General features: G+C 57.5%; 6 protein-coding genes across 6 annotated transcripts; 2 read left to right on the top strand and 4 right to left on the bottom strand.

Annotated features, from left to right (window-relative positions):
* Positions 1-104: 104 nt before the first annotated feature.
* BKA78DRAFT_297422 (uncharacterized protein) lies at positions 105-832 on the bottom strand (the record flags this gene model as incomplete). The annotated part of the gene is made up of 2 exons (XM_066886768.1): positions 105-421; positions 481-832. The coding sequence occupies 2 exons, from the start codon at positions 830-832 to the stop codon at positions 105-107; spliced, it is 669 nt and encodes a 222-aa protein (XP_066741561.1).
* A 660-nt stretch (positions 833-1492) lies between these two features.
* BKA78DRAFT_297423 (S-adenosyl-L-methionine-dependent methyltransferase) lies at positions 1493-2630 on the bottom strand (the record flags this gene model as incomplete). Its single annotated transcript, XM_066886769.1, has 2 exons — positions 1493-2378; positions 2431-2630. The coding sequence occupies 2 exons, from the start codon at positions 2628-2630 to the stop codon at positions 1493-1495; spliced, it is 1086 nt and encodes a 361-aa protein (XP_066741562.1).
* Positions 2631-3709: 1079 nt separating this feature from the next.
* BKA78DRAFT_254963 (chaperonin 10-like protein) lies at positions 3710-4753 on the bottom strand (the record flags this gene model as incomplete). The annotated part of the gene is made up of 1 exon (XM_066884951.1): positions 3710-4753. The coding sequence occupies one exon, from the start codon at positions 4751-4753 to the stop codon at positions 3710-3712; it is 1044 nt and encodes a 347-aa protein (XP_066741563.1).
* Positions 4754-5116: 363 nt separating this feature from the next.
* Positions 5117-7725, bottom strand: BKA78DRAFT_170723 (heterokaryon incompatibility protein-domain-containing protein). Its single transcript, XM_066883237.1, has 2 exons — positions 5369-7725; positions 5117-5304 (listed from the first exon to the last, which is right to left on the bottom strand). Exon 1 carries the CDS (start codon positions 7389-7391, stop codon positions 5544-5546), a length of 1848 nt encoding a protein of 615 aa, XP_066741564.1. The 5' UTR covers positions 7392-7725; the 3' UTR covers positions 5117-5304; positions 5369-5543.
* A 187-nt stretch (positions 7726-7912) lies between these two features.
* Positions 7913-9558, top strand: BKA78DRAFT_319603 (endocytosis and cytoskeletal organization protein). The gene is made up of 2 exons (XM_066888869.1): positions 7913-8190; positions 8286-9558. The coding sequence occupies exons 1-2, from the start codon at positions 7948-7950 to the stop codon at positions 9252-9254; spliced, it is 1212 nt and encodes a 403-aa protein (XP_066741565.1). The 5' UTR covers positions 7913-7947; the 3' UTR covers positions 9255-9558.
* A 24-nt stretch (positions 9559-9582) lies between these two features.
* On the top strand, positions 9583-12754 carry BKA78DRAFT_319605 (SNF2 family N-terminal domain-containing protein). Its single transcript, XM_066888870.1, has one exon. It carries the CDS (start codon positions 9899-9901, stop codon positions 12665-12667), a length of 2769 nt encoding a protein of 922 aa, XP_066741566.1. The 5' UTR covers positions 9583-9898; the 3' UTR covers positions 12668-12754.
* Positions 12755-12900: the final 146 nt, after the last annotated feature.

Here is a 12900-nt window from a genome sequence, read left to right on the forward strand (position 1 = left end):
TCAAGTCATCAAGACGCGACTGCAAGCAATCAATCATTCCCGTCTCCCGCGATGCTCAAACTCCAAGAATGATCTCGACTTCCCTCAGGGACCAGCCCAGTCCCTCAAAACGCCTTGCCCGCGACCTTGCCAATGACAGTCTGCACAAAGTCGACGGAGAAGCCCCTCAAAATGTCGGCAATGATGTCGGTCAGCACCTGCGCGTAGACGGCGCCGGCCATGTTCCTGTTGCCCGTCCGGCCTACCTGCTTCCGCGACTGCTGCTTGCGGTCGGCCAGCTCGCGCTTGTCGCGGGAGTCGCCCGACTTGGCGAGGCCCAGGCAGATGTCTTCGATCTTGGAGATGCGCTGCTTGATGTCGTCGTATTCTTCTTTGTTCAGCCCCCGAGGATCGGGGCCCATCACGCTGTGGAAAAGGCCGTCTAGAGGTTGGGGTCAGGACTTGTGTTCGACCTTCCAAAATCGTGAAGGCAGGGCTTACCATTGTTGGATCGGTGAGGACGAGGCACGAGTTGATGCTCGTTCCGGTACGCAATGACGGACGAGGTGTCGGACCAGCCATCTGACGCCGAACCTGATACCGGGACAGACAACGATGAGGAATGGCGATCTGGTGAGAGGTAGGGCCAGTCGGCAGACTCATCCGAGAAGGATGTCTGCTGCTGTTCCGACCAATGGTACGGCGGCGAGAGCTGTACAGCGTGATGCGATGACGGACCCGGCGGAGGAGTGCTGCGCCGGTGGTGGTTGTGCAGCTTGCGCTCGGATGATCGACGCTGCTGCCGGCGCTGATGCTCCCAAGCCACGGAGTCGCTCAGGTAGTCGTTGGACATGGGCGCGCTGTTGGAGAGACACCTTGAAAGCGCCAGGCACTCAGAGGGCGATGGTAGAGCGAGTCTCGCAGCAGCGATGGATGGAGCTGGAGAAGGACGATGATGGCTATGCAACAGCAGAAGGCTGAGTTGGTCCTTCTTCTACCATGGTGCGTACAATGCTGTGGCCAGCATGCCCAGCAGGACGCCTTTTGAGCGAATTACATGCTGAGACGCGGTCCTGATGTGAGATTGATTCCGATCGGGCGCATGAGCGCCGTTGGTTGTCGCATCGGAACTCTATTATCCTGGTACCTCGCCGGGTAGCTTTCCTCTTCCGCGGTGCTGCGTGCGGCCATCACTTCGCTGCCAACTCCACAACTACGTCGAGAAAACACCGGTACCATAATCAATCGGGCTTTTATTGCCCAGAGTTCAAAGCTACCAAGTCAGATTTGGAATGCTGTTTTGTCGGCGCCTAGACACCTTGAGTGGAGATAGCTGTCTGCGACGCGTTTGCACTGACAAGGGCCCTGGTTCCTGCGCTGACTGAGCTTTCACAAGGTTTTTTTAACACCAAGGATCCAAAAAGTAATAAGAGAAGCTGGGACGACCAAGGACCGATTTTGCTGTGGTGTTGAACCAACGTGCCCGAGGTTCGCGTCCTCTTCCCCAGTGTCCTCAGCACTTCTGCAGACGAGCAAACACAAGCCAAGATGTCACCTTCGCATCCTTGGAGTCCGCCAGAAACCTCTTCTTGCTCCGACTGATCCACTCCTGAAGCAGCTTTTCTCGTTGCTCCTCATTCATGTCTCCTGTGGTGATTGCCACCGTCTTCAAGAAGTACCCAGAGACGACAGCCGCGAGCCAGTCAATCACCTTGCCCGCGTACCACTCCAAGTCCTCGGGATCCTCCTTCTCCGCTCGCCGCTTCTTCAGCTCCACGCTCGCGGGGTGCTCAATCTCCTGCTGGAACAAGTCCTTGACCGCCCAGCCGCCCACCGAAGCAACCAACTCGCGCATGCGCTCCGGCTCCGGATACCACGTGGGCAGCTCAAAGTGCTTGAACAGGTCGTGCGAAAGGAGATTGTCCTTTATCATATCCTGCGCCCCGGCGCCGAGCGCCTGACCCACGACGGCAAAGTTGTCGCCACCCTCCGGAGGCTCGCTGAGCTGGGACAGCACGAGCGAGCTGCCGTCGACGAGCTCGGAGGAGCGCAGACGCAGGAACGAGCAAAAGTCTTTCTCCCAAGTCTGCCGGCGCGTTTCCTTGCGCGACGTGTCGAACGGGAACTCGCCTTCGCGCAGCGGCGGCATCTTGTCGACGTAGTGAATGCTCATCAGCGAGAATCCCATGTCGGCCGAGTTGGGCGCCAGGACTTGCTTGTAAAAGCTTCGAGGCACCATGGCGGTGAATATGGAGATGCCGTCTTTTTCCCCGTCCTCTTCGATCTTCTGCACGTTTTTAGACGTCGCGGCAAAGTCGTTGGACGGCTGGTCACTCAGGAAAAGCTGGACGTGCTTTGCGTCTGCAGTACCGCGCAAAGCCGCCGCTATGGGTTCGACGCTGGGCTTTGATGAGCAAGCTGGACTCCGATTGAGATTTGACTGCGCCTTACGAATTCTTCCCGTCTGAGCACCCGTACTCGGCAATTGTAAAGGGTCGGTCGGTGTAGGGGCGCTTTCCCCAGCTGTCGGCAACAGACTTGGTGATCAGAGGCAGGGCACTGAGCATGGCCGAGTGTTGCTGTCCTGAATTCGCCCCGTAGACCCCTTTCCCTCTCATCGCGACGTCATTCTTGAATTCTCCGTTCGACATTTTGGCGGACATTGCAAAAGTTCTTGTGGCGGGTTAAGTGAGAGATGGTAATTTCCACAGCCGGACTGTGAGATTGATTGTCGAAGGAAAACATCGCTGCGGATGGATAAAGTTGACCCTTTTCAACCTCGAAGCAACAACAGCCACGGTGATGGATGGAGTAAGAGCAGCCCTCATGATGAGTGAGGAAGCTGCCGCCCCCAACGTAAGTGTCAGACAGCATTGGCCAATCACGCCCAGCGGAGCATTCAGCTCAAAGAGCTGTAGAGCTTTGTTCCCTGTCACACAGAAGCTGAAGCTCGGATCTAAGACCCGTCCTGTCAAACTCCGAAACAACCAACCTTGTCCTGTGAGGAAACATGCTCTGCCGAAGAAGGATACGATTCTTGGACTCGTCCTAGCAGCCACTCGATAGGCTGCGCTTAAGCACCATCTACTTCGCTATCTCTCCCACCTTTGTAGGGCCAATGGCACTGCGACCAAGAGATAGCGACGCCCTCTATAAAGAATTCTTGTTTCCAACAGCTGGCGGACATAAGCTCCAACAATCAATTCTCCCCGCGTTCGAAGTCGCACTTGGTGCCTGACCCCGCCTGCTCGACACGGTGAACCACTGCGCTCGCAAATCGAATCGAGAAGAGTGACCGCAAAAGCGGCGTGCTCCTGAAGTGTCACCGCAATCTGACGTGAGTTGGAGAGAAGAGATCGACGTCAGCAACCACAGTTCGCCTTTCGCATCATCTCTCTTCTCTTGGCCATACCGTTCTTCTCCTTTGCTTGGCCGTCCCGGCCCGTCCCTGCGAAGACCGGGCGGTCTCCTCAAGGTTACGGCGGTCCTGGAAATAGGCGAGCCGGGTCAGACGGGTCCTTGCCGTGCCACCGCATCGCCGACTTGGCTGCATTCACTGTGGCTGAATGCTCGGTAGTTTGATAAGAAGTTCTGCATGACGACAAGCCATTATCGACGTTGACTATTTTTACTCGGAAAAGAAAACGAATATTGCTGGCCAGCACAATCAAAAAGACTGCCACCTCTCGATCAGGTAGAACAAGAAAGACAGGCTCAACTGCGAGGAAACTCACACTTCAAGCACAAGCTTCTCCCCACTGACACCTTCCTTCAGAATATCCAACGCATCATTCGCAGCTTCCAGGCCGCCCTCGACCACGCGCACCTTCGGACTGGGGACAAACTCGCCGCTCGCCAGTCTCTCCTTCAACCACACATTGAAAACAAACCGAAACTGCTCGTCGCGCTCTCTGGCGTCCGGAGCCGCCGCAATGAACTTCGCAACGACGCCATCAACCCGGGGCGAGTCGTCGTTCATCCGCACGGCCTCGGCCAGCTTCGCGACATCGTCACCTTTGAAGTCTTTCAGGACGTCCAAGCATGATTTCAGCTGGCCGACGGCATCGTATCCAGTGCGGAGCGCTACGCCGTCATGTCTTGCCGCGTCGATGATGGCCTGCTCGACGCCTGCGGCTTTGTAGTCGAATACGCGCGTGGCTCCCAGGCTCTGCAGGTAGGCGTGGTGCTTTGGGCTTGCTGTCGCGTACACAATGAAGCCCATGGCTCGCGCGGTTTGCACGGCGGCGCTGCCGATGCTGCTCGCGCCGCCCCACACGAGCATGCCCTGCTTGTCCGCGGGCGTAAAGGACGTGTCGATTGGCAGGCCGATGGTGTACCAGCCCAACCACGCCGTGGCAACCGCCATGGGGAGCAGTGCGGCCTCGTTTAAGCTGATGCCGTCGGGGAGAGGGACGGCGTTGGCCGCGGGGACGAGGACGCGCTGCTGCATTGCGCCGTAGTCCGGCTCGCCGTCTTTGAAGAAGCACGGCGCGAACGCGGCGACGCGCGTACCGGGCTTCAGCGAGGCGTTGTTGTTGGTGACGGAGGAGCCGGATGCGATGATGACGCCGGCGACGTCGGAGCCCAGCACGGCCGGCGCGTGCGAGATGTGGAAGCCCGAAGCTCGCTGGAAGCGGTCGACGGGGTTCAAGGCGATGGCCTTGACGTCGATGAGGAGCTCGTTGGGGCCGGGGGTTGGCGTTGGACGGCGGGAGATTTCCAACGCGGACCTGACTTTCGTGAGCATGGCGGCGAGATGGTGAGATGAAGACATGGTGCCAGTTGAGCGATCGATGTGCCTGGAAATGAAACTGGACGGCTGCACTGTGGGTGGTAGATTGAAGTGAGTTGGTGCTCAGCTTTATCCAAACACTTTATGACAATGACTGTCCAAAGCCTTGTTCAAAGTAGCCAACGTCCGATCCAGCTGAAAGCAAGAGCTCCGTCAAGGTGCGACTATGTCCGTTGATCACACAAAGCACTTCAGCTAGCTGGGTGGGCTAGTGGTACAATGATCCGCTATCTCCGTGCGGTTCTACTATTTCCGTGTTGAGCTGAAAGTGTGACAAGAGCGGGGACTGAGAGAGGCGAGGATTTGGTTCCTCGCTCGTCGGATTAGACACTGTCTCTGCGTCATTGCTCTGAAACTTGTGACCATTGGGCTTGCTGATAATCACTTGGTCGACTTGCCGTTGCGCGAGCTTTTACAGGCAAAATCGGTTCCTTCGGACGACTTTATGGCGAACTCGGACATTGCTGTCAGCCAGTCTCCTAGCCCGTTAACTCCAGAAAACCAAAGGGGAGAGAAAGATGAAGGATAGACGACTGGTGGAACGACTCGTTCAGCTGGAGGTCCCGAGAGAGGATTGTGGAAGGACTTTGGACTTACCAAGATGCCCTTAGCTGCTGACACCTATATCCTTGAATGACAAGCCTCAAATACCCAGAAAAACGAGAAAATGGCCCTTATGACTTCATCAATTCGAGCAGTCGATGCCAAGCACCATCTCTCATATACCTCGTAGAAAAAATTAGGGAAATAGTAACATACACCTTTCCTCCACCTAAACGATCACAAAATCCCTCAACTCCTCTTCGACCTTTCCTTCCATCGCCTCCCCACCCATGATGCCTTCGACGTAAGCCGGGCCAACGAGTCGGTACGTCCCCTCCTTCTCTCCAGGAACTTCTCGGAGCACATATGGAACTCCTCCGCCCGCGAGCACTGCAACGACATCACCCTGAACTGCCGCGTCAGGGACGAGTCCCACATACCCGCTCGCGGTCTGGGCGAACCGCCATTTGAGGCGGTAGCCGTACCACGCAGCCGTCGTGTCGTGGAGGACACCGTAGCCCCAGCGGTCTTCGAGCTTGACGAATACGGGGTCCGGACGCGGGATCATGTGGTCGAGGACTTGGTCGCCGCTGCCTGCCAGCTTCGCTACCAGCACGTCGATCCTGTTGCGCAGCTTCCCGCACGTCAGCGTGTTGAGCAGCGCCGTGTCGAGGTTTGGGTAGTGCAGGTCGTCGCGCGCCATCAGCTGGCGACGCAGATGGCGAATCGTGGACGCCAGGACCTGGACCTGCGAATGCTTTTCCGAGGGAAGAAGGAGCTGCTGCCATTCCAGCATGGCTTTGGACGGGCTCTCGCTTTCCGGCGTTGCGGATGCGAAGGATGGCCATTGCGGCGCCGTGAGGAGCGAGTCGAAGAATACCCCGCGGAGATGCAGCGCGCCTTGGTTGCGTGCGTCTTGCGCCGCGGAGAGTTTGAAAGCTCCGCTGGCGTTGAATGAGGACCCAGAGCTGAAGGGGTTCAGGAGGGCGGGGAAGCGGAGCTCCATCTTGTCCCAGTGGATGGCCCAAGAGGGGACGTCAGGGGAGGCTCGACATTCGCTAACGAGGCTGAGTGTGTCGAGACGACTGGACTGGTTGATGAACAGCCGCGAGAACTCGGCAAAGGTCTCGTTGGCTGGTCTTGTATAGTCTACAGCGTGCTTGTAGTCTTCTCCATCCGACGCAAGGCCAACAAGAGAGAAGAGCTTGTCTTCAGGCTTGGTATTTTTCATGGACCGGGCGCTATACGCAAGTTCCAGGAGGCGTCGTCTCGGCGCATCGCGCATCGAGGCGTGCAACTGCAACCGCGCCGTGTGCCCGCACCAGGGTCGATGCCGGTAGCGCTTAGCGTGAGCATCGAAAAGGTCCACGAAGATGGCGAGCACTTCGTAGAACGGCGCCTGGATACTGCCCAGCATCACCACCGCCTCCTTCGCCAAAGCCGCCTCCTGCACAACCCACGTCCGCTCAAACCACTTGAGAAACACCATGGCGTCGTGGCACCAACACTCCAGGAACGGCTTCCCGTCGAGCTCGAACACCATCTCCGCGCACTGGTCGTACCGCTTCTGGACTCGCGGTGGCACCGCCACTTCCGCCTCGTTGCGAGCGCGTCGGCCCCAGTTCACGAGAGACAGCAGTGATCCCAGGTCGACGTCTCGCCATCCAACCGCACCAGCCGGGTCGACAAAGACGCGGGTCGCATTTTTGTAGATGTCGCCCATCAGTCTGACCTGCTGCCCTTTTTCTTCCAGGGATCCTTGGTCGATGCAGAGTTGGTCGATCCAAAGAAGTCTCGGTGCGGTGGGATGGCGTAAATTCCTCAAGGCCCGGCGGCAGGTTGTTGTCACTTTGAAGATGGTGTTTGAAGGCCCTTGCACCGTGATTCCTGGGGACGCATGTTCGGGGATGCCCCATATGTAAGACAGGGCTTCATACTGTGGCTGCTCGTCGAGAGACACGGTTTTGATGTCGCAGCGTAGAGCATCGTCGTTCTCTCCTGGCTGGAGTTCGACCAGTCGAAAAGCTTTGGCCCCTTTGAGTGGCTTGTGTTGATAGCGAGGGGATCCGCCGGCCATGGCGGCGAGTTGTCCAGACTTCAGAATGGAATTACTTGAAGAAGAGAATTCCGGTGACAGATTTCTGGATGCCTACGAGGGAAGCATCCACCTTTGTAGGCGTCACCTCTCACAAGATATGCCAAGGCTAGCGGAGTGGGAGTTGCTGCCTGTTGACGTGGAGCCAGCCTGCACAGCCATTCTGTAGATACGATGGGGCCAGTAGTGAACAATGAAGATTGAAGGATTCTGTTGACGCGTGTTGACTCGATTGACTCGACTAGAAGAGGACTGTTGGATGGAAAAGGACAGGAAAGGGAAGAGTTTCGTCGGTGAGCCACTGCATCATCGTATTCCAGGTAGCGATGAAATCATCATGTCAAGTCGATGGTTGGGGGCCAAAGTTCCAACACATGTGGTGGGAATGATGAAAGTGGAGAGGGGGTGGAGCGGAGCGGAGGGCGGAAGTGCGACATGTCTTGGCATTCCGGGGGCTCGACCACGACATCACAGCTGCTCCCCCGGCCAGCTCCCGACAAGCTACCCACTCTCACATCTCCACCCCCCAGCCGCCGCCATGTCAGGAAACAAGCGGATAGAGCAAGATGAGGTCGAGCGCTACTGGGAAATCTTCTACACCCTCGCCAACGGCGGCACCCATCTCGACGGCCAGCAGGCAGCCTCCGTGCTCAAGAACAGCCGCCTCCGCGACGACCAGCTCGAACGCATCTGGGACCTGGCCGACGTGGACAATGACGGTCGCCTGGACTTTGAAGAGTTCTGCGTAGCCATGCGCCTCATCTACGACGTCGTCAATGGAGTACGTCGTCCACTTCGCTGCCGTTGGGCACCGATCATCGTCGGCTCCGGAGAATGGCCAGGGGACCAGGAAGGCTGACGAGTTCGTGATGATAGGAAACTGCAGACGTCCCCCAACAGCTGCCTGACTGGCTCGTCCCCGAATCCAAAGCCCACCTCGTCCAGGCAACTCGCGCAATAAGCGGCCGGCAACCCGAGTTTGAACGCGTGGAAGATGACGACGACACTCCAGGCCTCAAGGACGGGTTCGATTGGTACATGTCGCCCTCAGACAAGACCAAGTACGAGGAAATTTACTCGGCAAACAAAGACCACCGCGGCGACGTTTCGTTTGAAGACCTCGCCCCTCTATACGACTCCCTCGACGTCCCAGACACCGACATCCGCAGCGCGTGGAATTTGGTCAATGTTCGAGGACACGAGGGCATCGGCAAGGATGCCTGCCTCGCCTTTCTGCACATTTTGAACATGCGACACGAAGGCTTCCGCATTCCAAGGAGCGTACCGCCCAGCCTGCGCGCGAGCTTCGAAAAGGGCAACATAGAGTACAACATTGAGCGCGTGCGGAGCCCAGCAGAGCGGTGGGGAGTGAACCGGGGCGACAACACGACGACCGGGCGCAAAGCCAAGTTTGGCGACGCATATTTGAGTCGGCTGGGGATCGGAGACAAGGGCAAGTACATGCCCAAGGGCACGGATTTCAGCGGCACCAAGACGACCGAGGACTGGGAGGAGGTGCGGCTGAAGAAGCAGCTGCGCGACTTGGACGACAAGCTGGCAAACGTGGAGCAGACAATGAAGGCCAAGGGCAAGGACAGGCGCGAAGACAGTAAGCCCGCGCTGGTTAAGCGGGAACTCGAGCAACTTTTGGAGTACAAGAGGAGGCAATTGCGTGACCTGGAGCTCGGCGAAGGACAGGCAGCCGAAGGCCAGAGTCTGAAGGGCATGCAGGAGGAGATTCAGACGGTGAGGGAGCAGGTCGAGGGTTTGGAGCAGCATTTGAGGACCAGAGAGGGCGTGCTGGAAGACTTGAAGAGGCAGATTGAGGAAGAGAAGCGCAGGTAGATGGTTGGCTTGGCATTTGGAAACATTGCTCATAGGGCATTCGGGGGTTCGACTTGGTAATTACAGCGTTTTTGCAAGCCATTAGCTTGTGTCAGGGGGAGTCAACATGGAGTCGATGCAGTCGAGGAGTGGTGCAGCCCGTCATCGCCAAGTCTTGTGATGTCATCAAGGGCATTTCGTGATGATGCCTGTAGTGGTGCACCATGTGGATGGCTGGTAAAATCATTCAAAATTCTTCAAGTTGGCTCTACAGTATTTGGGCGTGGTGCATATTGATTTGATGCAGAAAAGGGGTCGATGATGGATCGAGTACCCCTGCATCTTCGTTGTCCGGCGCGCTTCCGACGCCCGCGCATCGCGTCTTCCCGCAGTCGTTGACGTCGACGCGTTTTGGCGTCAAATTAGCCCTTTGGCCACCCGTTCCGTCCTCTTCCTGCCCTCGTCCGCTCCACGTTTCGCCGATCGATTCGCATCTTCTCGCTCTTCTCCTAGGCCATCTATTCGCCGTGTTTCCCGCGCAACTCCTCTATTTTCCAATTCGAGCAGCGTGAAAGAAGACTGCGCCACCGCCGCTGCTTTGCCGACGAAAGATCCAATTCAACGCGCAAAACCCTCCGACACGACCGGTTCACAAGCCCGCCACGATGACTGCCGCCGACGAAAAAGTAGACACCGCCGCAGGGGGTGTATCGACCGCCATGGTCAAAGAAGAGGAGCAGATGCGAGCGGCGCGCGAAGAAGCCGACGCCGAACGCGAAGAGCAACTGCGCGAAGAGCGCCAAAAGGACATCCAATCCGGTTCCGACGCCGTCGACACCAAGTTCCGCGCCCTGGAGTACCTGCTCAGCCAGAGCAAGCTGTACAGCAGCATCATGCTGGCCCAGATGCAGCGCCAGGAGGAGGAGGACGAGGCCAAGGACAAGCGGGCCAAGCAGCGCGAGGAAAAGGCTGAAAAGGCGGCTGAAGCCGGCCAGCGTCACGCGACGCGTGCGGTGGTGGGGAAAAAGGATGAGGATGTGGATGAGCTGTCGCAAACGCCCAAGCAGGACAAGAAGCTGCCTGTTAGAAGCCGCGGCAGACCGAAGAAGAGCGACGGAAATAAGATTTCGAGTTACTTCAACAAGGCTGATGTCGAGGCCAAAGCGGGAAGCAAGAACATCAAGGATGCACTGGAGGAGGCTGTTGAGGAAGACGTCAAGCCCAGCGAAATTGGCGTGCAGAATCTCAGCTCGGCCAGACAGCCCGGCCTCGTCACCGGCGGCACGATGCGGTCGTATCAGCTCGAAGGACTCGAGTGGTTGACGTCGCTGTACGAGAACGGACTCAACGGAATCCTGGCCGACGAGATGGGTCTGGGCAAAACCATCCAAACACTGGCTTTCCTCGCCTTCTTGCGCGAAAAGGGCGTCTACGGGCCCTTTTTGATAGCCGCGCCCCTCAGCACCACCATGAATTGGGTCGAGGAAGTCAGGAAGTGGACGCCGACTGTTCCCGTCCTGCTCTACCATGGCTCCAAGGCCGAGCGCGCGGAGCTCCGCAGGAAACGGCTCAAGAAGCCCGGCAGCCCCGAGTTCCCCATTGTCGTCACTAGCTACGAGATTTGCATGAATGACCGCAAGTTCCTTGCAAATTTTGGCTGGAAGTTCATTATAGTCGACGAGGGCCACCGCATAAAGAACCTCGATTGCAAGCTGATTCGGGAGCTTCAATCATACCAATCGGCGAATCGCCTTCTCATCACTGGCACGCCGCTCCAGAATAATCTCGCGGAGCTGTGGTCTTTGCTGCATTTTCTCATGCCCACCATTTTCGACAAGCTGTCGTCTTTTGAGTCGTGGTTTGACTTTTCTGCGCTCAAGGACCGTGAGGGATACGAGACGATCTTTACCGAAGAGCGAGAGCAGAAGCTCATCAGCAGTTTGCATGCCATTCTCAAGCCGTTCCTGCTTCGACGTGTCAAGACGGATGTGGAGAGGTTGATGCCCAAGAAGCGAGAATACGTCCTCTATGCGCCACTCAGTCCTTTGCAGCGGGAGCTGTATCAAGCCATCTTGGATGGTACTAGTCGATCTTATCTTGAAGAAAAGGCCGTCGAGTCGATGAGCAGCAACACGGCAACTCCGCGTTCGTCTCGCAGCACCACAAGCCTCAAACGCAAGGCTCTTGACAGTGGATACACCACACCTAGCAAAAGCTCCAAAACTAGCCGGGACACGACTCCTGGCTCCGCTGTGAGCAGCGTCGGTCGTCGTCGTCGGGGTGCTGCAAATAAAAGCTACGAGGAAGTCAGCGACACCAAGTTTTTCAAGAAGCTCGAAGCCGAGGCAGCCGAAGACTCGGATGCCACTCCAAACTCTCGACAGACGCCTGACACGGAAGCCGAAGAAGAAGATCTCCGGGCGGCGACGCTTTCTCTCGCCAAGAAGCAGATTGGCGCAAAAAAGCTGCAGAACCCAGTCATGCAGCTGCGTCTCTGCTGCGACTCGCCATACAACTTCTTCTACCCCTTCATTGACCCGTCGACGGGCGATACCAAGCCCCCAGATGAGACGCTGGTCTCGACATCGGGCAAGATGCTTCTACTCGACACGCTTCTGAAGCGGCTTTTTGACGACGGTCACAAGGTGCTCGTCTTCAGCCAGTTCAAGACGCAGCTCGATCTTCTCGAAACGTACGCCGAGGAGCTGCGCGGCTGGCGCACCTGCCGCATCGACGGCAGCGTCAAGCAAGAAGACCGGCAGAAGCTAATCAAAGCCTTCAACAAGCCCGCCTCCGCCTCTGCGTCCCCCAAAAGCAAACGCAACTCCCGCCGCAAAGCCCCGTCATCTTCTCCTGACCCTTTGGCCCCGTCCTCGGACGTCGAAGAGGAGGACGACCCCCGCCCCGCCAACCTGTTTCTCCTCAGCACGCGCGCCGGTGGGCAGGGCATCAACCTCGCCGCCGCCGACACCGTCATCCTGTTCGACAGCGACTGGAACCCGCAGCAGGACCTGCAGGCGCAGGACCGCGCGCACCGCATTGGGCAGACGCGCAACGTCCTCGTGTACCGCTTCGCAACGCGCAACACGGTCGAGACGCAGCTCCTGCATTCAGCCGAGGGCAAGCGGCGGCTCGAGAAGCTGGTGATTCGCAAGGGTGGGTTGAGCCGGAGCGCGGCAAAGGAGGAGCGAGAGGAGGTGGAGGAGCTGAGGAGATTGCTCAGGAAGGAGGACGGCGTGAGGTGGGATGTTGAGGAGGGCAAGGAGGGTGCAAGAGGTCTGCTGGGTGAGGACGAGTTGAGGATTCTCACTGATCGCAGTGATGAGGCGTATGAGCGGGCGGAGAAGGGTGTCGATGTTGGAGGAGAGGGCAAGGTGTTTATGGCTGTTGAGGCAAAGTCTGAGGGCGCGTTGTTAGAGGGTTTGAAGGCGTAGACCGTGCGTGTTTTTCTGCGAAAGGGAATATTTGGTCTGGCGTTTATCTTTGAAAGACTACATGTATTTTGTAGAGCCTCAGAGGCCAAGGTTGATTTTGATTCTCCTTTCTGCTGTGAGGTGACGTCGAGCAAGGCGGCCACGATTAATTTGGGTTGGTGCCATCCCTGCGCGTCGCGTCTTCCTCATCACACGCGACTCACCACCCAACTTCTCTCATCAACCATGGGCTG

The sequence above is a fragment of the Phyllosticta capitalensis genome (assembly GCF_038381095.1).
Source record: "Phyllosticta capitalensis strain CBS 128856 chromosome Unknown BKA78scaffold_8, whole genome shotgun sequence".
In the NCBI taxonomy this organism is placed as follows: domain Eukaryota; kingdom Fungi; phylum Ascomycota; class Dothideomycetes; order Botryosphaeriales; family Phyllostictaceae; genus Phyllosticta; species Phyllosticta capitalensis.